Here is a 27,314-nt window from a genome sequence, read left to right as displayed (position 1 = left end):
ATTCTGACATAGATCAACTTACAACAAATAATACATTTATTAACATCGTTTTTCAGCCTGTAACAGAAAAGATTTATAGTGCATCAATTTGCCTGAAATAAAAAAAAACAAAAAAAACAATTTGAATTAAAATCATTTTTTTGATCGACTTGTCAAAATGTCATTAAATAAACGGAATAATAAATTCAAATTGATCAGCACAATGAATAAAACACTTAAACCTACAAAACAAAAATGAATAAAATAATTTGTGGTGATTTTTATTATTAAAGGAGGAAGTCAGGATTAATGGCTACAGTGAGCATTTTTTGTCGTGCACAGCTTTTTGATACAGGGTTTAAAGCATGATACTAATAATGCATGTTCCCCGGGGTCAAATGCGCCTCACCGGCATTGAACCCCGCCCCCAACCAGGGGGGCCCGCCCCATTATTTGAGTAGAACTGCTCTAGTGACATAATAATAGACATAGGGCCTGATCTATTAAAAGTCTGCATGTATTAAAACATGTACACACTTGATAGCGCACGCAAAGCTGATCTACTAAGCTTGTGCGCACAGGATTGCGTCTCTTAAGTGAGCAAAAATAGAAAGCGTGTTCAATTTAGCTTGTCTGTGGAGGAGGAGATGCAAATATCATCATTTAGCACTCACAATGGGATTTATCAAGACTAAAACTGTTCTGCAGCCATTTATATTTAGCACGTCTAGAAAGCAGTTATGCACAAGTGTTGTGAGAAAAGAAGCAATCACGTTGTACAGGCAGATAGTGAAGAGAGTATGTATCAACATATTTTGACTGTCAGAAATAAAAATACTAGACATAGGCTCATCATCTATTCAGCAATATCATTGTATAATTATATAGTTGCTGAATAACTTAAGGGACTAATTTAAACAAATTCAGTGGATTTGTTTTGTTGTTGGCTTTCCTTTTTTTAATGACGTCCATATATCTGTTTTATGAAAAAAAACTTTGTGCAATATGCCGTTGCGTGCATGTGGATCATTCCAGACGCACATTACTGGCACCTCCCAGACCGTATCGCCTAAAAAAGGTAGTTCATGTTTTATTTGGCTGCTGGATATTCAATGACATAACCAAACATCACAGGTTTGACTGTTGGAGCATATATTGTCATGATGATGGAGTGTTTCTATGGTGACAGCTGGTATAGTACACGCAAAATTCAATTAGGGTGGTCAGCACCACTTTTGCACTTGTTAGCTGTGCACACAGTCTTGGTAGATCACCCTCAACACGCCCACCACTAGTACACACAATTGCATAGTTTGCACACGCTATTTAGCACTTGGTATTTGGTTCTAAGTAGATTAGTCCCAATATCTTTTGCATTAGAAAAATTGGCCTGTAACAACATAATAGCTCTCATTTCAAGTCATACTGGACAAATAAATAAGAAATACAATTCAATTCGATTCAATTCCTGTGGGAACGATTCAATTCAGAATCGATTCTCGATTCAAAACGATTCTCGATTCCAAATCAATACTTTTTTTAATAACATTGGGTGCCAGTTCTGTGATGAACTACATTCCTCCATAAAATATATAAACAGCTGTGGTACATTTATATATTACTGAAAAGAAAACTGGTTTGGTTTGATAAAATTATACCCAAACATTTAATAATTTGTTCGAAAACTTTTTTTTACACCCCTAACAAAAACTATATTAGTTGTATAAGTATATCCAGCTTCACAGATATAGCTTTTGAACAAACTTTTCAATGTAATGATGTACAGTTATAACGATATTACAGTTGTAGATTTCATTTCATGCAGCAGAGTGCCCTAAAGCTGTGCAATATAAAGGCTCAATGAAAAACAATGAACATCACTATAGAAAAAAAATATATAAATAAGAAAATAAGGTGAAAAAAAGAGACGTCCTGGCAAAACAGGACATTTGTTCACACTGCAAAAAGTCAGTGTTCAAAAACAAGAAAAAACAAAACAAAAATTAGGGGTATTTTATTTGAACTAAGCAAAATTATCTGCCAATAGAACAAGACAATTCGGCTTGTCAAGACTTTCCAAAACAACAAAATTAGCTAACCTCAATGAACCCAAAAATACCTTAAAATAAGTATATTATCACTAATAACAAGTGCACTTTTCTTGGTAGACAAAAAAAGAGACCTTTTTGCTCAATATGTTGAACAATATTCTTAAATTAAGTAAATGGTAGTGCCATTATCTTGACATAATGATATGCGCTCGGCATCATGATTTTTTTTTTCATGCTTGAAGCAAGAAATTATTACTTTAAAAAAGTTGTTTTATATTTGTGAGTGTTGATGACACAGCTTTGCAACAGTTGATATTTTAGTTTCAAACATGTTTTACTCAATATAGGTCATCAAATCTCAGCAACAAGATGTAATATCTTACTGAGATAATTTAGGACCAAGACACTTAAAACAAGTAAAATACTCTAACATAAAATCTGCTTAGTGAGAAGAATTATCTTATCAGACAGAAAATAAGCAAATAGCACCCTTATTTGAGATATTTATTCTTACTTAGATTTCAGTTTTTGCGGTGCACTTGTTGCTTGGCAGTCTGCGGCTAGCTAAATAGCTAATATCCTCATTTCACTTACAGTATATAACAAAAACAGCAGGCACAAAAATTCCTTTGTTAAAGTCCTTAATCCACAAAAAGCTGCTCCAGGGAGTAGTAATGTGCGATACCACTGATTTTCTCTCTGATCCGATACCAAGTAAAATTCAGGCTGGTATCGGCAATGCCGATATGATACCGATACTTTGTGCAAAAATTCTAATGTGTCTGGTAAAACTGAAAAAGTAGTGTATTCCAAATGTTACTGCTTTTGGGGAACCATCTTCAAACAACAAACATCACAGCCGTTATTTTGCACTGAATGCATTGTCTTGTTTATATTCAACTCTGTATCGTATGTAGTGTCTCCGAATAGCCTACAATAACAATATACATACACTTGTTGTTTTATAATAGTACTGAGTGACTCATTTTAATTACCAGTAAGTTTCCGAAATAAACAAATGACAGACTGAATGACTGAGAACAGCACAGTACATACTTACCTCGGCGGAAGAAAAAGTTGTTCCCACCAATCGCGTTTTATTTAGACAAGATCTTAGTGATTTAGTTACTTTAAACTCTGTTCCTGTTAATGATACACCTTAGGGTTGTACGGTATACCGGTACTGGTATAGTATCGCGGTACTACTTCGGGGCGGTATGGCGTAGTGGGTAGAGCAACCGTGCCAGAAACCTGAGGGTTGCAGGTTCGCTCCCCGCCTCTTACCATCCAAAAATCGCTGCCGTTGTGTCCTTGGGCAGGACACTTCACCCTTGCCCCCGGTGCCGCTCACACCGGAGAATGAATGATGAATGAATGAGTTGTAAATATGAATGATGGGTTCTCACTTCTCTGTGAAGCGCTTTGAGTGTCTAGAAAAGCGCTATATAAATCTAATCCATTATTATTATTATTACTAATGAATCAAAAACGGTACCATACTCTGTTTGAAAAATACCGGTTCCCGAGCATGACGGCGCGTCGTCACGTCGTGTCATTGCTGGTTTACGAGCAGGGGAGCATGTTCGGCAGTGCACAATCACAAAGTACTTACAAGCAGACACAGTGTGTAGACAGAAAAGTGAGAACGGACGCATTTTGGCCTAAAAACTAAAGAGAAAGGTGAAGTTATAACACTGAAACCCCCTCTGGAAGAGGTGCTTTACGACATGGCTAGCTAGCTAGCGGGTAACGTCCATCCGCAGTCGGCAGTGATTTAGCTACTTCTAAATCACTAATCCTCGCCTCCATGGTGACAAATAAAATAAGTTTCTTACAAGTATCATCCCTGCAGGACGAGGAATAGCTAAACATGCTTCACTACACACCGTTGCTTACCTGCGTCACAATATAAACACATGCCATGGGTAGATCTACACCTGACATCCACTGTAATGATACCAAGTACAGGAGCACATCTAGTGGATACTACTATGATTAAATAAATATTTGTTATCGTCACACAATCTTTTTTCGTTTAAAAAAAAATTCATATCATATTAATTAACTCAGGAAATATGTCCCTGGACACATGAGGACTGTAAATTTAATCAATGTACGATCCTGTAACTATTTGGTATCAAATCGATTCCTAAATGTGTGGTATCATCCAAAACTAATGTAAAGTATCCAAACAACAGAAGAGTAAGTTTATTACATTTTAACAGACGTGTAGATAGAACATGTTGAAACGGAAAAAAACAGATATTGACAGTAAATGAACAACTGGATTAATAATTCATTTTTACAGCTCGTCCCTCATAATTTCGACAAAATAATAGAATGGGGAATGACACAATATGTTACTGCAGATGTCAGCAGACAAATTAGGAGCCTTTGTTTGTTTACTTACTACAAAAAGACAAATTATCTGGAATGTTCACTATTTTATTTAAGGACAAAATTGTTCTTCGATTGCAATAAGAAACATATGTTTAATGTACCGTAAGAGTTTTTGTTAAAATAAAGCCAATAATGCCATTTATTTGTGGTTAACCTTATTTAGAAAAGTACCGAAAAGTATCGAAATACATTTTGGTACCGGTACCGGTGCTAAAATATTGGTATCGGGACAACCCTAATACAACTTATATATAACTAAATATTAAAAGTATTGCTATTTTTATTTAAAAATCAATATTAGAGCATGAAGATCTGGTATCGGCAGTATCATGTCAGGTTCAAACACTGATGACATCTAATAATCAGACAAGAAGCAAGGAATCATGCAGAGACAGAGTTCAATTTAGCTCGAGGAGACACGTGTTTTGGGTTGTATGCTAGTTACAGATACAAACTACGTTCTAAAAGTCAAGCCCGCGCGTCTCCTCTATTTATTTGGAAGGGCCCTATTACATCACTGAAGCTGTCGCTGAGGGAAGGGGGTAATCTCCACAACTCCAGTTAGACACAATATGTGATTATAGAATAAATGAAAATTAGTTGACGCAGATCATATCGCCTTGTCTCTTCTCTGTCTGCGTCACGGCGGTGTTCGGCCTTGTCTCTGCTCTGTCTGCGTCACGGCGGTGTTCGGCCTTGGCTGTCAGCAGGCCGAGTCTGGACACAACACTGATAAAGACGGCTGGCAATCTTTTGGACTGCCAGCTTGCACAGATACAAAAATACCACTTCAGCACAATTGACAATAATTTATAGCAACGGCCCTTAAGTATAAAGTTAGTGTGATAATATATACATAATTATTCTAACAATCACTACCAGAGTCATATCAAAAATGTCCAAAACATGTAGACCTACTGTATATGCATTTTCTTTGTGGAAATGAGGGTGTCCGCTTCACATTTTACAAGCAAACACTCACGACTAAAATATTTTTCTATGTTTGTCGCCATTTTTGACCTTTTGCCTGCTGATTTGTGAGTGTGAGCCGGTTAAAAGCAAGGCAAACAAACAAATGAAGCAACACGTCTTGCCTCCGCTCACACTTGATAATGATTTAATTCCACAATTGCATCTGATAGGATGTGAAATATGAGCCTTATTGCGCCCCGCGGCGCTGCGGGGATAATAATCTGTGTGGAGAGAGAAATATTTGAGGACTAACACCGCCTGGCATGTTATGGATATTCATGTGTCAGTGTACTGTAATGAAGCTTTCCGAGTGGCCCGAGACGCTTTGTGGTCGCAGCTGCAGGCGCTGGCGCAAACACGACTTTTCATAGGTCGCTTTTCATGACTACAGAAGCCGGTTGCTATGCGGCGGGCCTCTGATCCTGTTTCTTTCCACGTTCTACCACCCGCTGAACAAACGCTGGCGGCGTTGTGACTCCACCAAGTCTTTTTTGATTGATTGATTGAAACTTTTATTAGTAGATTAGCACAGTACAGTACATATTCCGTACAATTGACCACTAAATGGTAACACCCGAATACGTTTTTCAACTTGTTTAAGTCGGGGTCCACGTTAATCAATTCATGTCACTGTACAGTGTGAGAGCTCCCATTATCGCTCTCCTAAGTATTGTCTATTACTTATCAATTTAGGAGTATTGCAATTAGAGGTGTCCCGTTCCGATAATGATATTGGATATTGGTCCGATATCAGAAAGAAAAAAAAAAAGTATTGGATTATATCGGTTTGCTTGTAAAATCTCCAATACAGTATAAACCAGGGGTGTCAAACGTATGGCCCGGGGGCCGGATCAGGCCCCCGAACAGGTTTTATCCGGCCCGCGGGATGAGTTTGCTAAGTATAAAAATTAACCTGAAATTTTTGAATGAAAGAAACAGCTGTTGTAAATGTCTCCACTGGATGTCGAAATAGCAATTCTTTGTATAGATGATGCTGCATATGTACAAAATAAACAACGTGACGTTAGTGCACCAGTCGAGGAAAATGAGCAAACTACATAAATAACATCCTGTAATTTGATTTTGATATAATTTTTTTATCTTGATAGATTGAAAATGAACACCAATGAGTTGACTGATGAACATTGTCACATAATTCATTCAGAAAATATAAATAACAACAAATAAAGGTAGAAAACTATTAACCCGCAAAGTGTACCGGTAAGTGTAAAAAAAACAAAACAACAAGATTATGATTTGTACAATTTCAGAATGTGCTTGTTCTATTTTTAAACCAAGAAAACAATCTGAAGTTGTCGTTTTCTCCATGTGGCCCCTGATCTAAAATGAATTTGACACCCCTGGTATAAACGCTCCGATACAAGCAATCCGTTACTTGTGGACAGCCAGTTAACATCAAAATGTCCTCCACAAAACACAAAAATGTCAGTCTTTTCCTATATTTTAGTGGAGTCATCTGTTGTGTAGCTGAACAGCTACGCAACAGAACTCAAGAGCACATAAGCTAGACATGCATAATAAGTGTCCTTAATTTAGTGCTTCTCAATTATTTTTTGTCACGCCCCCCCCCTAGGGATGAGAAAATATTCCGCACCCTCCCCACTCACCACCGTGACTATCATAGTATCATTTGTCTATATAATTGTTATAACTATACCTTTGCATAACATTGCAAGTTTATTAACATTAAAGGAAACAACACACCGATCTTTCCTTGTCTCCCACCGTGGTTACAGTGAAGCCAAGTGCGACCCACAAGGGGTCCCGCCTTAATTGAAAATCTTCGGAATCTGTCAAAATGTTTTAGTACGACTTTGGCAGCTACGAAGCCGCTCCGCTTGATGGATTGTCGGCACATTGCGGCTACCGTAGTCAGACGTACTGTGCTTCAACATACAAGTATTATTATGGTGTGTGTGTAAGGACCCCAAAATGGCACCTATTATTAGACATATCATCTGGCGTTTAGTTTTGACCTATTGTGCACAACTATCCTTTCTTACGTATTGTTTCCTGCTGATGTGTATTTGAGATCTGCATAAGTCCTGAAAATTCATCATTGCAGTCCATATAAGCGCCTTCTTTTTCTCTGTCCTCTTGTTGTGGGGAATTAATCTTCCGCTGTCGCCATTTCTAATATAAAATAGAGTACAGTTCTAGCTTACTGTAATTTCCGGACTATAAGCCGCACCTGACTATAAGCTGCACCAGCTAAATTTAGGGAAAAATACAGATTGCTCCATATATAAGCCGCATCCGACTATAAGCCGCAGGGTTTTGATGTGTAATTACCGTGGTATATAGGGGTTCCTGCTACCACGGAGGGGATTGTCGGGACAGAGATGACTGTTTGGGAACGCAAAGCGTCCCATTTATTAACTATAAATCTTTCAATCATTCAATCAAACATTCACATCTTTGACATGGCGAACAGCATTCGTGCAGAGTACAAATAATACAACGGTGCAAAGTAGTACAAAGTGCTCGCATGTACGTTATCAAAATAACCAGCCTACCGGTATATGAAAAGTCAGTCTTTAATCATTGTGTCATCGTCTTCCTCCTGCGTACTAAAACCACCAAAATCCTCTTCGACGGTGTCGGAGAAGAACAGGCCGTAAATAAGCCGCACCGTTGTATAAGCCGCAGGGACCAGAACGAGGGGAAAAAGTAGCGGCTTACAGTCCGGAAATTACGGTATACCTATCAGTAGACTCGCTATGAAAGGGCCAAAAATTACCGGTACAAAATGACACTGTCGAAGTGGAGCCACGTAAATAAGAGCGCCCAGAAAACGGTGCATCCTGGAGAGACGGTCAGAAAGCGGCTTGAAAATGGTCCGTAAAACATAATTAATTCAACATTTTTAACAAAGAATCAATCAATCAATCAATCAATCAATCAAAGTTTATTCATATAGCCCTTAATCTTAAGTGTCTCAAAGGACAACGACATCCTCTGCTCAGATCCCGCATCAGGGCAAGAAAAAACTCAACCCAATGGGATACAATGAGAAACGTTGGAGGGAACTACAGACCCAGCTAGCGCCTCATCTGTGGTCACCTAAAAACCTCTCCACACAGGAGAGGGGGGCAGAGCAGAAAAGAGACGGCAGATCAACTGGTCTAAAAAGGGGGGTCTATTTAAAGGCTAGCATATACAAATGAGTTTTAAGATGGGACTTAAATGCTTCTATTGAGGTAGCATCTCTAACTGTTACCGGGAGGGCATTCCAGAGTTCTGGAGCCTGAATAGAAAACGCTCTTTAGCCCGTAGACTACCAGAGAACCACCATTACATGTTATGTAGACCACAAGGAAGTGTTTAGATGTAGAAAAAAGATAATATGACCCTAATAGTGCGCCTTTTAATCTGGTGCGCCTTTTGTATGAAAAAAGACCCGAATATACCCGCCCATCAGCAATGCGCCTTATAATCTGGTGCGCCCTTTGGTGTGAAAAAATACGGCAAGTAAAATGTACCTGCACTTCGCTTGCCGTCTCTTAATCCTGGGGTCACGACCAACACTACCCTGACACACATAGGCCAATAAAACATGAGCTGCAGGCAGCACTTTGGACACCATACGTCTCAGTAGAAGCTTGAGTTTTCTCCCACCGTTTGTGTTTACAGCTTGTGTGTGTACGCATCTCTACCTCGTTTAAATCCGTCAATGCATCAGTTAGAGACTGACATGTGCTTAGGGGCAGAACAATGGTGCGTGTTTATCTGCTGTTTGTCTTTCCCTCTCTACACTTACAGCAATGGGGGCTGTGGGGGGGGATTAAAAATATAAATAAGACATTATTTCATGTTTTGCTCTCGTTCCATTGCTGGCAGATGTTCAAAGAGGAGGAAAACAAGCAAGCGTCCTCATTTGGGTTTTTATTGACAATGGCAAGACTAACAAAGTGTGTGGGTTTTTTTATTACTTCAATGAACACACAAGTGATGCGTGTATTCTGAGGTTAAAAACGAGACAAAGCTGGAAAAAAAGGAATACATGCAAAGGTTGAGGCAGGCTGAATGCATAAAGATGAGGAGGAAGGAAGCATGTTAGGATTATTGCTTCATCTCCTTTGAACTTGACACCATGAACATTTCATATGTTTCTCTCTGACACGCATGTCGCGTGTGTATTAACACCAACATCCAAGCATGCCTTTGTCGGCGCGTATGGAACATTTGCACAAAAACACATCTTTTGGCAGCGTGTGGCCTTCTTCTTCGTCAACTTGGCAGTGAACTCGGACGTCAAGGCTTCGGAATTTAGATGGCAAATATGAAATAGCCCCCACCCCCCACCCACCGTTAAGAAGCAATAACATTTAGAGACGGGGCGAGGAGACTCTTTTAATAGGACTTACTTAAAATTCATAGTTGCCATGCAAAATAAATCAGCAATTTTCTGCAAGGGGGCGGTGAGATGGGAGATGATGGCGAGGCGGAGGGGGGAGGAGGAGGGAGGGGCTGCCTGTGAATAAGAGATGAGCTTTAAACGTCGGCAGTCTGACACATTCCGTCATCTGGGGGAGAGCAGGCACACACACACACACACACACACACACACAAACACACAGTGCATCATCTTCAAAGACAGAGCCAATTAAAAAAACAAGAGTTTCATTTATATTTATTATCTTTAATGTCTTTATTATTTCATATTTACATGGAGCAGTTTAAAATAAACCTTCACAGAACACACAGTAGACATTTTGTTTTCCATCAGCCATTGATTGATTGTTGGGGAAATTCTGATTTTTGCCTAAAAAAAAACCCTAAAATAGTTGATATTGCATTTTTTTGTTATATTCTGTTATAAAGAGAATATATGTAAAAAAAAAAAATCAAAAACATACATCATTCAAAATTACATTTAACCATGACTTAGCACCGCAAAAATGAGATCCACTGCAAAATGGGTTAGCACAATTAAAACAGTCATATCACAATTTTATTGGTGCCAAAATTTACATAAATATAAAGACAAATAAATAGATGATTTAAGTATGAAATGATGATCTAATATTGTGATAATATATTAAACCATACATATAAAACATACAAATATTATTAAGTAATATTACTGTATTTTCCGCACTATAAGGCGCACCTAAAAACCTCTAATTACCTCAAAAGCTGACAGTGCGCCTCATAATCCAGTGCGCCTTATATATGGACCAATATTGAGCCACACTTCCAACGACATGCACCTGGGAATAGGTTGATTGGCAACACTAAATCGGCCCTAGTGTGTGAATGTGAGTGTGAATGTTGTCTGTCTATCTGTGTTGGCCCTGTGATGAGGTGGCGACTTGTCCAGGGTGTACCCCGCCTTCCGCCCGATTGTAGCTGAGATAGGCTCCAGCGCCCCCCGCGACCCCGAAGGGAATAAGCGGTAGAAAATGGATGAGCCACAACAGGTCTCGCAACTACGGTAAGCAGCCGCCGACTTCATTTTCCCCCGTAGAAGAAGAAACGTTTCTTCTTCTACGGGGGAAAATGAAGTCGGCGGCTGCTTACCGTAGTTGCGAGACCTAAACTTTATGTAAAGACCCAAAAATGGCTCCTATTAAGAGACACGCTTACGACGCAGAGTTTAAACTCAAGGCGATCAGTCACGCAGTTTCTACTGCGTGACTGGTCACGGGAATAGAGCAGCAGCGAGAGAATTTAACATTAATGAATCAATGGTGCGGAAGTGGAGGAAGCAACATGATGACCTGCGCCAAGTAAAGAAGACTAAACAGAGTTTCCGATTGAACAAAGCGAGATGGCTACAGTTGGAGGACAAACTCGAACAGTGGGTCGTTGAACAGAGAGCAGCAAGTAGAAGTGTCAGTACAATCACTATTTGTTTTGTTGACATTCCCTTTAGCGCAGCTCCATCTAATGGATGCATAACGTAACCCCAGCCTCTACTGTAGTGTCTATTCTATGCGCCTTATAATGCGGTGCGCCTTATATATGAACAAAGCCGTATAGTGCGGAAAATACGGTAAGTATTTATTTTATGACCAAATATTTAATTTCATTACCAATTTATATATTTTTTGGAAAATTATTTTTTAAATCAATATTTTGTGTTATTTAATGATATTTATTTGTATTTCATGAATTTTTGGAAATTATTTAACAACATTTAAAAATATATATTTAATGTTTTTTATAGGATATACACATGTGGTGTAACACTCAGCAGGGCTATCCATAAATAGTAAAAACACATTAATAAAAACGTGAAAAATGTCGAGCTTAGCTTGTGTTAAACGCCAGCACAAATAAGTCAGTTTTAGTTAGGATTTAAAAATCTGTTTAAGTACTGGCTTACTTTTTTTTTTTAACTTGGACACAAAAAAAAATCTTTCATAGATAGGATATTATATTCAAGCCATGCTGAGCTCATATTTGTGACAATTTAGTTGAATTTTACACAAAAAAGGACAACAATTTGAATTTAAACTTTAGTTCAGGGTTCCCCAAACTTTTTGACTCGGGGGCCGCATAGCGTTAAAACAATTTGGCCGGGGGCCGGGCTGTATATATACTTATATACATATATATATATATATATATATATATATATATATATATATATATATATATATATATATATATATATATATATATATATATATATATATATATATATATATATATATATATATATATATTCCTCACGCACTAATTGATTGAAAGAGTGCGCACTTGATGTCACGTTATCGATGGAAAAATGCATCTTCAGAGTTTCAGATGAAAGTTCTCTTTTTCTGGCCATTTTGAGCGTTTAATTGACCCCACAAATGTGATGCTCCAGAAACTCAATCTGCTCAGAGGAAGGTCAGTTTTGTAGCTTCTGTAACGAGCTAAACTGTTTTCAGATGTGTGAACATGATTGCACAAGGGTTTTCTAATCATCAATTAGCCTTCTGAGCCAATGAGCAAACACATTGTACCATTAGAACACTGGAGTGATAGTTGCTGGAAATGGGCCTCTATACACCTATGTAGATATTGCACCAAAACCAGACATTTGCAGCTAGAATAGTCATTTACCACAATAGCAATGTATAGTGTGTATTTCTTTAAAGTTAAGACTAGTTTAAAGTTATCTTCATTGAAAAGTACAGTGCTTTTCCTTCACAAATAAGGACATTTCAATGTGACCCCAAACTTTTGAACGGTAGTGTATATATATATATATATATATATATATATATATATATATATATATATATATATATATATATATATATATATATATATATATATATATATATATATATATATATATATATATATATATATATATATATATATATATATTTTTTTTTTTTTTTTAATCTTAGGCTGTATTTTGGACGCTGGCGGGCCGGATCCGTCCCGCAGGCCGTATTTTGGGGACCCCTGCTTTAGTTCCTTACTAATAATGTACCCTAATCACTAAAATGTGAGGCCAAAGTTTCAGTTCCACTCTCAGCCATGGCTTTAGCTTGAAATGGATAAACAGCATTTTTGTTGCCTGCGTTACCCCACTACAATTGTTTTCAGGCCAATAAATCACACTGTTGTCACACCTCTCTTTAGTAATCGCTAATGAACTATTTGTAATAACTGTGCAACTTAACTCATTGTTAAACTACGTTCAGTCCCCTAATTTAGTATTGCTCGCTTGGTGTTGTTTGCAAATGCTCACAGAATAAGAAATCGAATCCAATAGGTGTCAGTACAGCTTAAACTTAGTAATGCGCTGCCATATTGCACTCGTTAATATGTATCAAACTGGTAGTTTATTTTGTTATTTTAATTTTTCACTTAATTATTTTGATTCTGTTACTTACCCCCTTTGCAAAAAAGTTATGTTCTGCAGCATAGTGAAGTGAAGTGAAGTGAATTATATTTATATAGCGCTTTTCTCTAGTGACTCAAAGCGCTTTACATAGTGAAAACCCAATATCTAAGTTACATTTAAACCAGTGTGGGTGGCACTGAGAGCAGGTGGGTAAAGTGTCTTGCCCAAGGACACAACGGCAGTGACTAGGATGGCGGAAGCGGGAATCGAACCTGCAACCCTCAGGTTGATGGCACGGCCACTCTACCAACCGAGCTATACCGCCACCAGCATAATTCAGTTGTTGTTTTTCTCTCACTTTCCCTGACATCTTCTGGAGAGCCCCCGCCTCACATGTGCTAAGCATTATTATTAAGCATCAATTCCACATTTTAAAAGTACTCTTGTTGCTCTGCGCCTCCATTTTTATTCATGCATTTCTGAAAGTGCATGTCTGGTCTTCACATCAAATATGTGTGTCTATTCAAATGTAAGTGCGTGAGACACCAAGGCCGCCCGGCGGTCCTGTCTGCCGCGTATGAATAATCAAAGCGGTCTCTCTCGCTCTCATCATTAAATCATGGCCGTCCTGGTGAGAGCCTGAGGAGGCACGCGGAGAGAGAGCGGGATCATAGTTAGCGCTGCAGGGTTACATGCTCTCTCGCCGCCTTCCATCGTGTAGCGCGGCCGAGATGTGTCATGAGCACGAGTCGCTTCGCTTGCACATTCAGGGGAGACACAGCTGCTCTCTCTCTCTCACACACACACACACACACACACACACACACACACACACACACACACACACACACACACACACATTTGCACATGCGGTGTCACAATCATGCACATGCAGACACATTTATTCGGGCGGGTGCGGACATTTAGGTGCAATGAAGAAGTATCTACCACAACTGTCCACATAGTGCGGGGGTCGGCAACCCGCGGCTCTAGAGCCGCATGCGGCTCTTTAGCGCCGCCCTAGTGGCTCTCTGGAGATTTTTCAAAAATGTATGAAGAATGGAAAAAGATGAGGGGGAAAAAAAAAATCAATTTTTTTGTTTTAGTATGGTTTCTGTAGGAGGACAAACATGACACAAACCTCCGTAATTGTTATAAATCACACTGTTTATATTAAATATGCTTCACTGATTCAAGTATTTGGCGAGCGCCGTTTTGTCCTACTTATTTTGGCGGTCCTTGAACTCACCGTATAGTCTGTTTACATGCATAACTTTCTCCGACTTTCTAGGACGTGTTTTATGCCACTTCTTTTTCTGTCTCATTTTGTCCACCACACTTTTAACGTCGAGCATGAGTGCACAAAGGTGAGTTTTGTTGATGTTATTGACTTGTGTGAAGTGCTAATCAGACATATTTGGTCACTGCATGACTGCAAGCTAATCGATGCTAACATGCTATTTAGGCTAGCTATATGTACATATTGCATCATTATGCCTAATTTGTAGCTATATTTGAGCTAATTTAGTTTCCTTTAAGTCTTCTTAATTACATTTATATCTCATGACACATGTAATATGGCTTTTAATTTTTTGCGGCTCCAGACAGATTTTTTTTTGTTTTTTTTGGTCCAATATGGCTCTTTCAACATTTTGGGTTGCCGACCCCTGACATAGTGCAAAGAACATACCGTGTTTCCTCTAATAGAGACCCCCACTCAAATTGCTGCTGATGTTCACCTGAACAAATGAAGCCTCCACTTCGTGGCTGAGTTGCTGTTAAATGATAAATGGGTTATACTTGTATAGCGCTTTTCTACCTTCAAGGTACTCAAAGCGCTTTGACAGTATTTCCACATTTACCCATTCACACACACATTCACACACTGATGGCGGGAGCGGCCATGCAAGGCGCTAACCAGCAGAGGCAAAGGGTGAAGTGTCTTGCCCAAGGACACAACAGACGTGACTAGGAAGGTAGAAGGTGGGAATTGAACCCCAGTAACCAGCAACACTCCGATTGCTGGCAGAGCCACTCTACCAACTTCGCCACACCGTCCCTGTTGTTCCCAAACTCTTCCATTTTCTTATAATAAAGCCGACAGTTGACTTTGGAATATTTAGGAGCGAGGAAATTTCACGACTGGATTTGTTGCACATGGGGCATCCTATGACAGTTCCACGCTGGAAATCACTGAGCTCCTGAGAGCGGCCCATTCTTTCACAAATGTTTGTAGAAACAGTCTCCATGCCAAAGTGCTTGATTTTATACACCTGCAAGTGATTAGGACACCTGATTCTCATCATTTGGATGGGTGGCTAAATACTTTTGGCAATATAGGGTATCTCAACCCTTTTTTTTAATTTTTTTTTATTCAGTGACTCTTCTCTGTATGTTTGTGATTTTATTTATTTTTTGTTCCTTTTTTTTAGTTCGTGTGATTCTCTATCTGCTTGTGGTGAGGAGGAAGGCAGTGCATTGTTACACACTATGACTGAAATGTAGGAGGGAGGTGGGGGGGTGGGGGGGGGGGTCATTCTTATTTTATTTTATTTTATTTTTTTTAAAATTTTTTATTTTTTTTGGGGGGAGGTCTGTTTTCTCAGTACCTGTATTATGATTTCCCTATCAAATTAATTAATAAATATAAAAATAAATACAAATTATATGAAATTCTCACATTGCTTTAGTGATTTCAAGTTATTAATAAAATAGTGGAAGATGGTAAAAGTAAAAAAATAAATAAATACACTAAAAAAAAAAAGAATAGGGCTAATACCTTTTGAATAGAGATGTCCGATAACATCAGTAGGCCGATATTATCGGCCGATAAATACTTTTAAATGTAATATCAGAAATTATCGGTATCGTTTTTTTAAATTATCGGTATCGTTTATTTTTTTTATTTTTTTTATTTTTTATTAAATCAACATAAAAAACACAAGATACACTTACAATTAGTACACCAACCCAAAAAAACTCCCTCCCCCATTCTCACTCATTCACACAATAGGGTTGTTTCTTTCTGTTATTAATATTCTGGTTCCTACATGATATATCAATATATATCAATACAGTCTGCAAGGGATACAGTCCGCAAGCACACATGATTGTGCGTGCTGCTGGTCCACTAATAGTACTAACCTTTAACAGTTAATTTTACTCATTTTCTTTAATTACTAATTTCTATGTAACTGTTTTTATATTGTTTTACTTTCTTTTTTTTCAGGAAAATGTTTTTAATTTATTTATCTTATTTTATTTTATTAATTAAAAAAAAAAAAAAGGACCTTAGCTTCACCATACCTGGTTGTCCAAATTAAGCATAATAATGTGTTAATTCCACGACTGTACATATCGGTATCGGTTGATATCAGTATAGGTTGATATTGATATCTGTAATTAAGAGTTGGACAATATTGGAATATCGGCAAAAAGCCATTATCGGACATCCCTAATTTTGAACGAATATGGCGTCATCCAAATCAGGAGTTTCTCAATTTTTACCTGAAAGTCATGTGTGGGAAGAAGAATGAAAGAGACATTAACAACAAGTAGTCATTCTGCTGAATCACACACGCACACACACACACACACACACACACACTGAACGTGTTGATAATGAGCCCAGTGTGTGGTTACGGCGCACCGCCAGACAGACTCCAGTGTCAGAGCGATTGGAGTTCAGTCAGGAGTCACCTCTTTCTTCCTCGTCGTCTTCGGCAGCCTCTTCGCCGAGAAAAGCCGCACGTTACCGTCGGCTGTCGTCATCAAAGCCGACTGGCGGAATTGAGACAAGTTACAGGCTGGCTGTTAGAGCAGGAAAATGCGCTTTTCGTTCTTTGAATGCATTCACAAATAACTGGAACCCGAACACATCCCATCTATAAACCCAAACGCTGCGATGACTAAATACAAGACGATATAAATATATGGAGACGAAAAAACAAAACATAACCTAAGAACATTTGCACTAAAACGTTAAAACACAAACATAAACAACAAATACCGTCAAATGACCGTGTAGCTAGCCAGAAATAATGGATATGCCCATAAAAAGCACAAAAATGCCTATTTTCATCATCTAAAAACTTAAATATACAAAACCCAAAACCAGTGAAGTTGGCATGTTGTGTAAATCGTAAATAAAACAGAATACAATGATTTGCAAATCCTTTTTAACCTATATTCAGTGGAATTCACTGCAAAGACAAGATACGTAACGTTCGAACTGGTCAACTTTGTTATTTTTTGCAAATAGTAGCTCATTTGGAATTTGATGCCTGCAACATGTTTCAAAAAAGCTGGCACAAGTGGCAAAAAAGACTGAGAAGTTGAGGAATGCTCATCAAACACTTATTTGGAACATCCCACAGGTGAACAGGCTAATTGGGAACAGGTGGGTGCCATGATTGGGTATAAAAGCAGCTTCCATGAAATGCTCAGTCATTCACAAAATAAGGATGGGGCGAGGGTCACCACTTTGTCAACAAATGTGTGAGCAAATTGTCGAACAGTTTAAGAACAACATTTCTCAACGAGCTATTGCAAGGAATTTAGGGATTTCACCATCTACAGTCCGTAATATCATCAAAAGGTTCAGAGAATCTGGAGAAATCACTGCACGTAAGCGATGATATTACGGACCTTCGATCCCTCATGTGGTGCTGCATCAAAAACCGACATCATTATGTAAAGGATATCACCACATGGGCTCAGTAACACTTCAGAAAGCCACTGTCAGTAACTACAGTTGGTCGCTACATCTGTAAGTGCAAGTTAAAACTCTACTATGCAAAGCGAAAGCCATTTATCAACAACACCCAGAAACACCGCCGGCTTTGCTGGGCCTGAGCTCATTTGAGATGGACTGATGCAAAGTGGAAAAGTATTCTGTGGTCTGACGAGTCAACATTTCAAATTCTTTTTTGAAACTGTGGACGTCTTGTACGAAGGACCAAAGAGGAAAAGAACCATCCAGACTGTTATAGGTGCAAAGTTTAAAAGGCAGCATCTGTGATGGTATGGGAGTGTATTAGTGCCCAAGGCATGGGTAACTTACACATTTGTGAAGGCACCATTAATGCTGAAAGGTACATACAGGTTTTGGAGCAACATATGTTGCCATCCAAGCAACGTTATCATGGACGCCCCTGCTTATTTCAGCAAGACATTACCAAGCCACATTCTGCACGTGTTACAACAGCGTGGCTTCATAGTAAAAGAGTGCGGGTACTAGACTGGCCTGCCTGTAGTCCAGACCTGTCTCCCATTGAAAATGTGTGGCGCATTATGAAGCCTAAAATACCACAACGGAGACCCCCGGACTGTTGAACAACTTAAGCTGTACATCAAGCAAGAATGGGAAAGAATTCCACCTGAAAAGCTTCAAAAATGTGTCTCCTCAGTTCCCAAACGTTTACTGAGTGTTGTTAAAAGGAAAGGCCATGTAACACAGTGGTAAAAATGCCCCCGTGCCAACTTTTTTGCAATGTGTTGCTGCCATTAAATTCTAAGTTAATGATTATTTGCAAAAAAAAAATTAGTTTCTCAGTTCAAACATTAAATATCTTGTCTCTGCAGTCTATTCAATTGAATATAAGTTGACAAAGATTTGCAAATCATTGTATTCTGTTACAAAACGTGCCAACTTCACTGCTTTTGGGTTTTGTAATAATAAAGAATTTGAGGTATACAATATACATTACTGTATTTACAAAATGTGCACTTACACAAAATCAATGCTTGTCAAAACATCTTCCTGCTGTAAAAGTTTGTGTGAATTAACATTTGACACAGTGTGCTGGATTCATACCTGCAGCGCTCATTTTCCCCTGCAAATAGCGCCATCAAACCACTTTCTTTTTAAGATACCATTAAAAATAAATAATTTAAGGCCGATGTGAATAGACAGAAATCTACTTCCCTATATTAATGTGCCAACAACTGCAAATGTGTTCCTATATTTATGTGATTGTTTGTATTTTTAAACAGGCTTTCCTATAGTAGAACATTAAATATTCTGTTCCAGGGTCAAACTGTCGCCTTTAAGAGTCTTTATCAACTTTACAAGAAAAGTCAATAATGTTTTTGCATTTACAACAGTAAAACGTGTGCTAAATAAGCTAACCATTTTTCATGTTTAGACGCACAAACCATAAATACCTCATTCTTAAAGGCCTACTGAAATGAGATTTTCTTATTTAAACGGGGATACCAGATCCATTCTATGTCATACTTGATCATTTCTTGATATTGCCATATTTTTGCTGAAAGGATTTAGTAGAGAACATTGACGATAATGTTCGCAACTTTTGGTCGCTGATAAAAAAGCCTTGCCTGTACCGGAAGTAGCGTGACGTCACAGGTTGTGGAGCTCCTCACAGCTGCACATTGTTTACAATCATGGCCACCAGCAGCGAGAGCGATTCGGACCGAAAAAGCGACGATTTCCCCATTAATTTGAGCGAGGATGTAAGATTCGTGGATGAGGAAAGTGAGAGTGAAGGATTAGAGGGCAGTGGAAGCGATTCGGATAGGGAAGATGCTGTGAGAGGCGGGTGGGACCTGATATTCAGCTGGGAATGACTAAAACAGTAAATAAACACAAGCCATATATATACTCTATTAGCCACAACACAACCAGGCTTATATTTAATATGTCACAAATTAATCCCACATAACAAACACCTCCCCTCTCCCGTCCATATAACCCGCCAATACGAATCAAACACCCGCACAACACACTCAATCCCACAGCCCAAAGTATCGTTCACCTCCCCAAAGTTCATACAGCACATATATTTCCCCAAAGTTACGTATGTGACATGCACATAGCGGCACGCACGTACGGGCAAGCGATCAAATGTTTGGAAGCCGCAGCTGCGTACTCACGGTAGCGCGTATCCAACTCAAAGTCCTCCTGGTAAGAGTCTCTGTTGTCCCATCTCCACAAGCATGCATATCCAACTCAAAGTCCTCCTGGTAAGAGTCTATGTTGTCCCAGTTCTCCACAGGCCAATGGTAAAGCTTGACTGTCATCCGTTGGGAATGTAAACAATGAAACACCGGCTACGACGTAGCCGCTACGTGTTTGTGTTGCTGCAGCCGGCCACTAATACACCGCTTCCCACCTACAGCTTTCTTCTTTGCTATCTCCATTGTTCATTAAACAAATTGCAAAAGATTCACCAACACAGATGTCCAGAATACTGTGGAATTTTGCGATGAAAACAGACGACTTAATAGCTGGCCACAATGCTGTCCCAAAATATCCGCTACAATCCGTGACGTCACGCGCAAACGTCATCATACTGAGACGTTTTCAGCAGGATATTTCACGGGAAATTTAAAATTGCACTTTACTTACCTAACCCGGCCGTATTGGCATGTGTTGCAATGTTAAGATTTCATCATTGATATATAAACTATCAGACTGTGTGGTCGGTAGTAGTGGGTTTCAGTAGGCCTTTAATTTTATTAATAAAGTCGTAACGCAAAGGTGAATCGCTTTGCTTTGCACATCAAATGTTTGCAACATTTTTTACTGTGTAAATAAAAGTTAAGCGCACAGCAACTTTCTGAGTGGGTATAAGTGACAATGCAAATGGTGACAGACTTGACACTCTTTGTTGAGGTTGCTCCTTCCCTTTAGATAGGGTCGCAGAATATACAAAAAAGAAAACAATTAAAAAAACGTAAAAACAATTTATTCCTTTGATAGTGAACAAGTGTTAAAATTAGAGAAGTCCCAATCCGATATTGATATGGAATATCGGTCTGATGTTAGCAAAAAAATGTCCGGAATTAGCTTCGATACAAGCAGTCCTGCAGCGCGTTTGCTCGTGCAAATATCTAAATGTCCTCCGATAAACACACAATGTTGGTCTTTTCTTCTATTTTAGTTTAGGCATTTACAAAATATAAACATGATACATAGGCTACTAGGAGCTAGCAGCTACACATCAGCTAAGCACGCATTAGCACACAAGCTAGGCGTACCTCACAGGTGTCCCTAATTGAACAATATTTCAGTCTTAAACAGCACGTTTGTCAATATAAACAAGTATCAAAGAATTATAGTTGCATATTACTGTTAAAAAGTATCCAGTAACAAACGTGTCCGCATCATTTGACTTACTGCAACATGAGCTGGATTTAGTGCGGCCGCTCTGTGTCTTCAAAAGACAACTACCGCGCCACTTCAACTTAAAGACAGAATAAGTCCGTTATAATAAATAGGTTAGTGTTTTTCATACCTACACTGCAAAAAGTCAGTGTTCAAAAACAAGAAAAACAAATACAAAAATGAGGGGTATTTTATTTGAACTAAGCAACATTATCTGCCAATACAACAAGAAAATTTGGCTTGTCAAGACTTTCCAAAACAAGTAAAATTAGCTAACTCAATGAACCAAAAATACCTTAAAATAAGTATATTCTCTCTAATAACAAGTGCACTTTTCTTGGTATAAAATTTTTTGGACCTTTTTGCTCAATATGTTGAAAAATATTCTTAAATGCTAGTGCCATTATCTTGACATAATGATATGCGCTCGGCATCATGGTTTTGTTTTCATGCTTTAAGTAAGAAATTATTACTTTAAAAAAGTAGTTTTGTGAGTGTTAATGAGACAGCTTTGCAACAGTTGATATTCTAGTTTCAAGCATGTTTTACTCAATATAGGTCATCAAATCTCAGCAACAAGCTGTAATATCTTACTGAGATAATTTAGGACCAAAACACTTAAAACAAGTAAAAGACTCTAACATAAAGTCTGCTTAGTGAGAAGAATTATCTTATCAGACAGAAAATAAGCAAATATCATCCTTATTTGAGATATTTAATCTTACTTATTTTTCAGTTTTTGCAGTGTAGTATTGTATTTTAACATTTCACATTACAAAATAATGAAAATATGTATGACTCATGCTGATATTGTATTAAATCGGTATCAGTATTGGCCAACACTGGAAAAAAAGTTGGAAAAAATAAGTTCTCCGGAAAATGTTGAAAATAAAACTCTATTGTGAACACATGAAATTGAATCATTTGATGCCGAACAAGCGTAAAAATAAGTCACCCACTGCAAACAACACAAATGTCAACGCATAAATGAACGTCCTCTCTCCCTCCTCCACCCAGTCCCGGCCATGATCACGTCGTACCCCAACACCACGCTGGCCACGCAGGGCGAGGAGAAGAGGATGAGCTGCATAAGCACACGGTGAGAAGCCCATCATGGTGCGCTGGGAGAAGGAGGAGCGCATCATCAACCCTGAGACCAGCAGATACGTGGTGACCGTCAAGGAAGTGGCCGACGAAGTCGTCTCCACGCTGGTGGTGGGTTCTTTTTTTGTGTTTGTGTCTAAAAAAAAAAAAAGGGTAAAATCTCCCTATAAATTCTGGGAGAATGACAGTAGCAACTCTCCACCTTTGCAGATCATGCCCACTGTACGCGAGGACTCCGGTTTCTTCTCCTGTCACGCCATCAACTCCTTTGGGGAAGATCGAGGAATCATACAGCTGACGGTGCAAGGTAGAAATGTGCTGAGGCGGGTACTGACAGCCATGACTTTATTCACAAGAACGTTTTTTAAAATGGTTTTATTTTCTACACCCTGCTTTTCTTACTTTACTTTGTTTTGCACATAAAACTACTAGAAAACTTAAGATAAACCGACAAAACTTCTCTTTCTGACGGTGCTCTACAAATGTCCTTCACTTTACCACAGAGCCTCCAGACCCTCCTGAGGTGGAGATCCGGGAGGTCAAGGACCGGACCATCGCTCTCCGCTGGACCATGGGCTTCGATGGCAACAGCCCCATCACAGGATATGACATAGAGTGCAAGAACAAATCAGGTAGTGATAAAAAAAGAGTTCATCCAAAGAAACACTTTGTTTATTTGTTTCCCTGGTGTTCTTCGTAGCATCGTGGATGTCAGCACAGGTGACCAAAGACGTGTCGCCGCAGCTCAACCAGGCCACCATCATCGACCTCCACCCTTCTTCCACCTACAACATCCGCATGGTGGCCAAGAACATCATTGGCAACAGTAACCCAGCAACGAGCTCACCATCACCACCGATGAAGCTGGTTAGTGAGCAAATTATTGACTCAGTTCTTGACTTAACTACAGAGAGTACCAAGCGTTGACCTAGCAAAATGCCTTAATTTATTTAGTTGCCACAAATAAATTATATATGTATGTATTTTTCTTATGTTTGTCTATTTTAGTATATTCATATTTTTTCTCATAGGTTTTATTTATACTGTGGAAGATAGGCTCCAGCATCCCCCGCGACTCCAAAATGGACAAGCGGTAGAAAATGGATGGATGATTTTAAATACCTGACTAAGAACATTTTTATTTAATTACAAAAGTCCTATATTTCTCAAAAAAAGATGTGTATTTTCATGAAAATACTTTAGATTTTTCATAGGGAAAAAATTGTCTACTTACCAAGGGAAAATAAGTTGTATGTTTTTTTATTTTTTTTAAAATAGTCTGTTTTTTAAAGAAAAAATATGATTTTGTTTTGTTCAGAATTTTTTTTTTTTATACAAGTTTGATTCACATTTTCATGAAAATGTATTTATAATTTTTTTTTTTAAACATATTTGTATTTCTTATTTTTCCTGGAAAAAATACTAATCTATATAATATTTTTTAGGTGTTTTAAATTTTAAAAAATTTTTTTAAGAAGTGATTAACATTTTCATAAAAAAAAAAAAAAGTTTTTTATTTTATATGTGTAATGTCCTAAAAAAAAAAGTATGCATTTAGAAATAAAAACTTATCATGAAGTTATATATATTTAAGAAAAAGACAGTGTTTTTTCGAGAGAAAAACACAAATATTTTCAAAAACTAAAAAAATACATTTATTAAATACATTTTCCGAAAAACAAACACCCTATTTTGGAAATAAAATAGAATAACAATCCATTGTGAAAAAATAATAATAAATGCAAAATAACACTAAATAAAACATGTATGTTTCAGAAAAAAATCAAAAAGAATATATACATTTTCAAATAAAAATAATTTGTATATTTTGAGGGGGAAAATATTCTACCCACCACCCAAAACTATTTTACTGTTGTATTGTATTTATTTATTAATGTATTTATTTGTTGAAGCTATCTATTCTCTACTATTATTCTCCCTATTAGAAAATACTGCTAATAATTAAACACAGCAAATGAACAAATTATTAGTAATCGCTGAGACACGGTAAAAAGGTTAGATAAAATAAGCTCTGCTTCTTCCTACTTCTTTTCAGACATATTAGATTGAGCAATCGTCATCATGTAATGTTCCTCGGTGTAACTTGTTAATTAGTATGTTCCCAAACAAATAAAACCATTACAGGCACATTTATTTAACTCCCAGCTATGATGAAGCCATTACATTTCAATTAAGTCCAACATTTGTCACATTTAAATGTTAATACTGTTGTTCTTTTTTAATATGCTGTCAAGCCCAAGGCGCTTGCTGCTGTTTATGGCAAACAGTCAGGGGGATCCATTTTTACCTCAACAGCCCCCTCTAGTGAGCTTATGTGTAAAAAAATGTATGAATATAAAGTAAATAAATTGTCCTTAGTGGCAGATCATCTGTTCCACTTAAGACACGAGTGGCCAATAATGCTGACTGACTGCTCTTATTCTGCAGCCCCAGACGGTCCTCCACAAGATGTCACTCTGGAGCCCACGTCCCTCAGAGCATCAAGGTGTCCTGGAAGGTAAACTCCACCTTCTTTACTTCATATGAGCTCCGTATGTATGTACATATGTATGTATGTATGTGGCATGTTGACAAACTTACAAAGTCCTGTCTCTAAGCTTTGAATGTTGCATTGTGTCATCTGTATAAGACCTCCATTCCTCATTTAGACAATATATAAGTGTATACAATATTTTACCACAAAAATGTATACTATACAGTATTTTGACAACAAAAAGTATTTTAGTTTTGAGTAAAATATTTATATTTTGAGAAAAATGCTGTGTTTTTCTCTATATTTGTTTATTCATAGTTAAAATGTATTTTTATAAGTGACTATTTAAAAAACAACAACATATTTTTCTTAAAGAAAAAAGGAGTTTACATTATCTAAAACAAAACAAAAAGTTGTTTTTAAGGGGAAAAAATGACTTTTTAAAAAATAAATAATTGGTGAATTTGAAACAAAAACAAACAAAAAAACGATTTATTTTAAAGGAAACCTTTGTATTTGTTTTAGAGAAATTATGCATATTTCAAAGAAAAGAGTACACATTTTTTCCAAAAAAAAAAGGTCTATTGTCAAGAAAAAACGTTTATTGTGTTAATGAATTGTAGAATTTGAGAAGAAAAAAATATTTTCCCCGGAAAAAAAATCTAAATTAAAGAATGTAAGTAATTTTTATTAACATATATTTAAAATCTATACTTGTTTATTCATGATAAAAAATATTTTTATAAGTGACTATTTAAAAAAAACGTATTTTTCTTAAAAAAGGAGTTTACATTATCTAAAACAAAACAAAAATAACAATAGTTTTTTAAGGGAAAAAAATTACTTTTTTAAATAAAAAATAATTGATGCATTTGAAACAAAAAAAACTATTTTAAGGAAACCTTTGTATATGTTTTAGAGAAAATATGCATATTTCAAAGAAAAGAGTACACAATTTTTCCAAAATAAAAAGGTCTATTGTCAAGAATTGTATTTTATTGTATTAATAAATTGTAGAATTTGGAGAAGAAAAAAACATATTTTTCCCAGAAAAAAATCTAAATTAAAGAATGTAAGTAATTTTTATTAACATATTTTTTTTTTAAATACATTTTTTGTTTAAATTTGTACATCTAAGAGGGGAAGAAGAAAAAAAGATGTGTTGAGTTATTAGAATAAACATGGAATTGAAATGAAGATAGCGTATTAATTGGGTTACCTGCTTAAAAATAAGTAATGTTGTAATTTCTACCCTAGTATAGCTTTCACAAAAATGAAATATTATGTAAAATGCAAGATTATCTTTTCCATCAAGACATTGAAGCCATTGTGTGATTTTTTTTTTTTTTACCAGCATCCATTGCTTCTTCTTCTTTCTCCTTTTTTCCGGCAGCCCCCCCAAAGGCACCTGCAAAACGGCGTGATCCGAGGCTACCAGGTGGGCTACAGGGAGTACAGTCCCGGGGAAACCACCAGTTTACCATCATCAGCTTGGACACGACAGGAGACACCACAGAGAACATCGTGCTGGACGACCTGAAGAAGTTCACCCAGTACAGCGTGGTTGTTCAGGCTGCGAACAGAGCCGGGACCGGACCGTCCTCGCAGCAGGTGGTCACCAAGACCCTGGAGGACGGTAAGCAGGATGTGTCCGTGACAGTTTACATATTTATTGTATTTCATCTTGCAGTGGTTTATTTTGTGCTTTGGTTTCTGTTTTGATGCCATTTCATCCAATATTTAGCCTCACTGGGCCTAAAGTCAAAGCTACTGTAGACCATTTCAATTATAGTGAAATGCTACCATCTAGTGGACAATTTTAGAAAACATGACGTAGTGTTATTGAAAGGTATAAAAAAAATTATACATTTTTGAGAAATAATTCATATTTTTTAAGACTTTGGCTCAAAAAATACTATACTTCTTTATATAAAAAAAATTTGGTGTATTTGAAACAACATTTATTTGAAAGGAAACCTTTGTTTGTGTTTTAGAGGAAAATATGCATATTTCAAAGACAAGAGTACACCATTTTTCCAAAATAAAAAAAGGTTTATTGTCCAAAAAAAATGTTTATTGTATTAATAAATAGTAGATTTCGAGAAGAAAAAAAATATTTTCCTGGAAAAAAAATCTAAATGAAAAAATGTAGGTAATTTTTATTAACATACATATTTAAACAAAAAATATCAGTTTTTTGTTTAAAGTTGTACATCTAAAAAAAAAAAAAAAAAAGACGTATTGGAGTTATTGGAATAAACATGGAATTGTATATGTAGAAATGAAGATAGCGTATTAATTGGATTACCTGTTTTAAAAATAAGTATGTTGTAATTTCTACCCTAGTATAGCTTTCACAGAAATTAAATATTA

General features: G+C 37.2%; 1 protein-coding gene across 1 annotated transcript in view; it reads left to right on the top strand.

The window, feature by feature from the left end:
- LOC133658382 (cell adhesion molecule DSCAM-like) overlaps positions 1–27,314 on the top strand; it is a 302,795-nt gene that overhangs the window by 242,942 nt on the left and 32,539 nt on the right. Inside the window, 10 exon segments of the mRNA XM_062060368.1 lie at positions 22,361–22,434; positions 22,436–22,558; positions 22,658–22,754; positions 22,951–23,079; positions 23,148–23,276; positions 23,279–23,314; positions 24,896–24,934; positions 24,937–24,965; positions 26,335–26,401; positions 26,404–26,577. Coding sequence (XP_061916352.1) covers positions 22,361–22,434; positions 22,436–22,558; positions 22,658–22,754; positions 22,951–23,079; positions 23,148–23,276; positions 23,279–23,314; positions 24,896–24,934; positions 24,937–24,965; positions 26,335–26,401; positions 26,404–26,577 — 897 coding nt within the window.

Source organism: Entelurus aequoreus, linkage group LG10, assembly GCF_033978785.1.
Source record: "Entelurus aequoreus isolate RoL-2023_Sb linkage group LG10, RoL_Eaeq_v1.1, whole genome shotgun sequence".
Taxonomy (NCBI): Eukaryota; Metazoa; Chordata; class Actinopteri; order Syngnathiformes; family Syngnathidae; genus Entelurus; species Entelurus aequoreus.
This window is presented reverse-complemented; position numbering and strand designations above follow the sequence as displayed.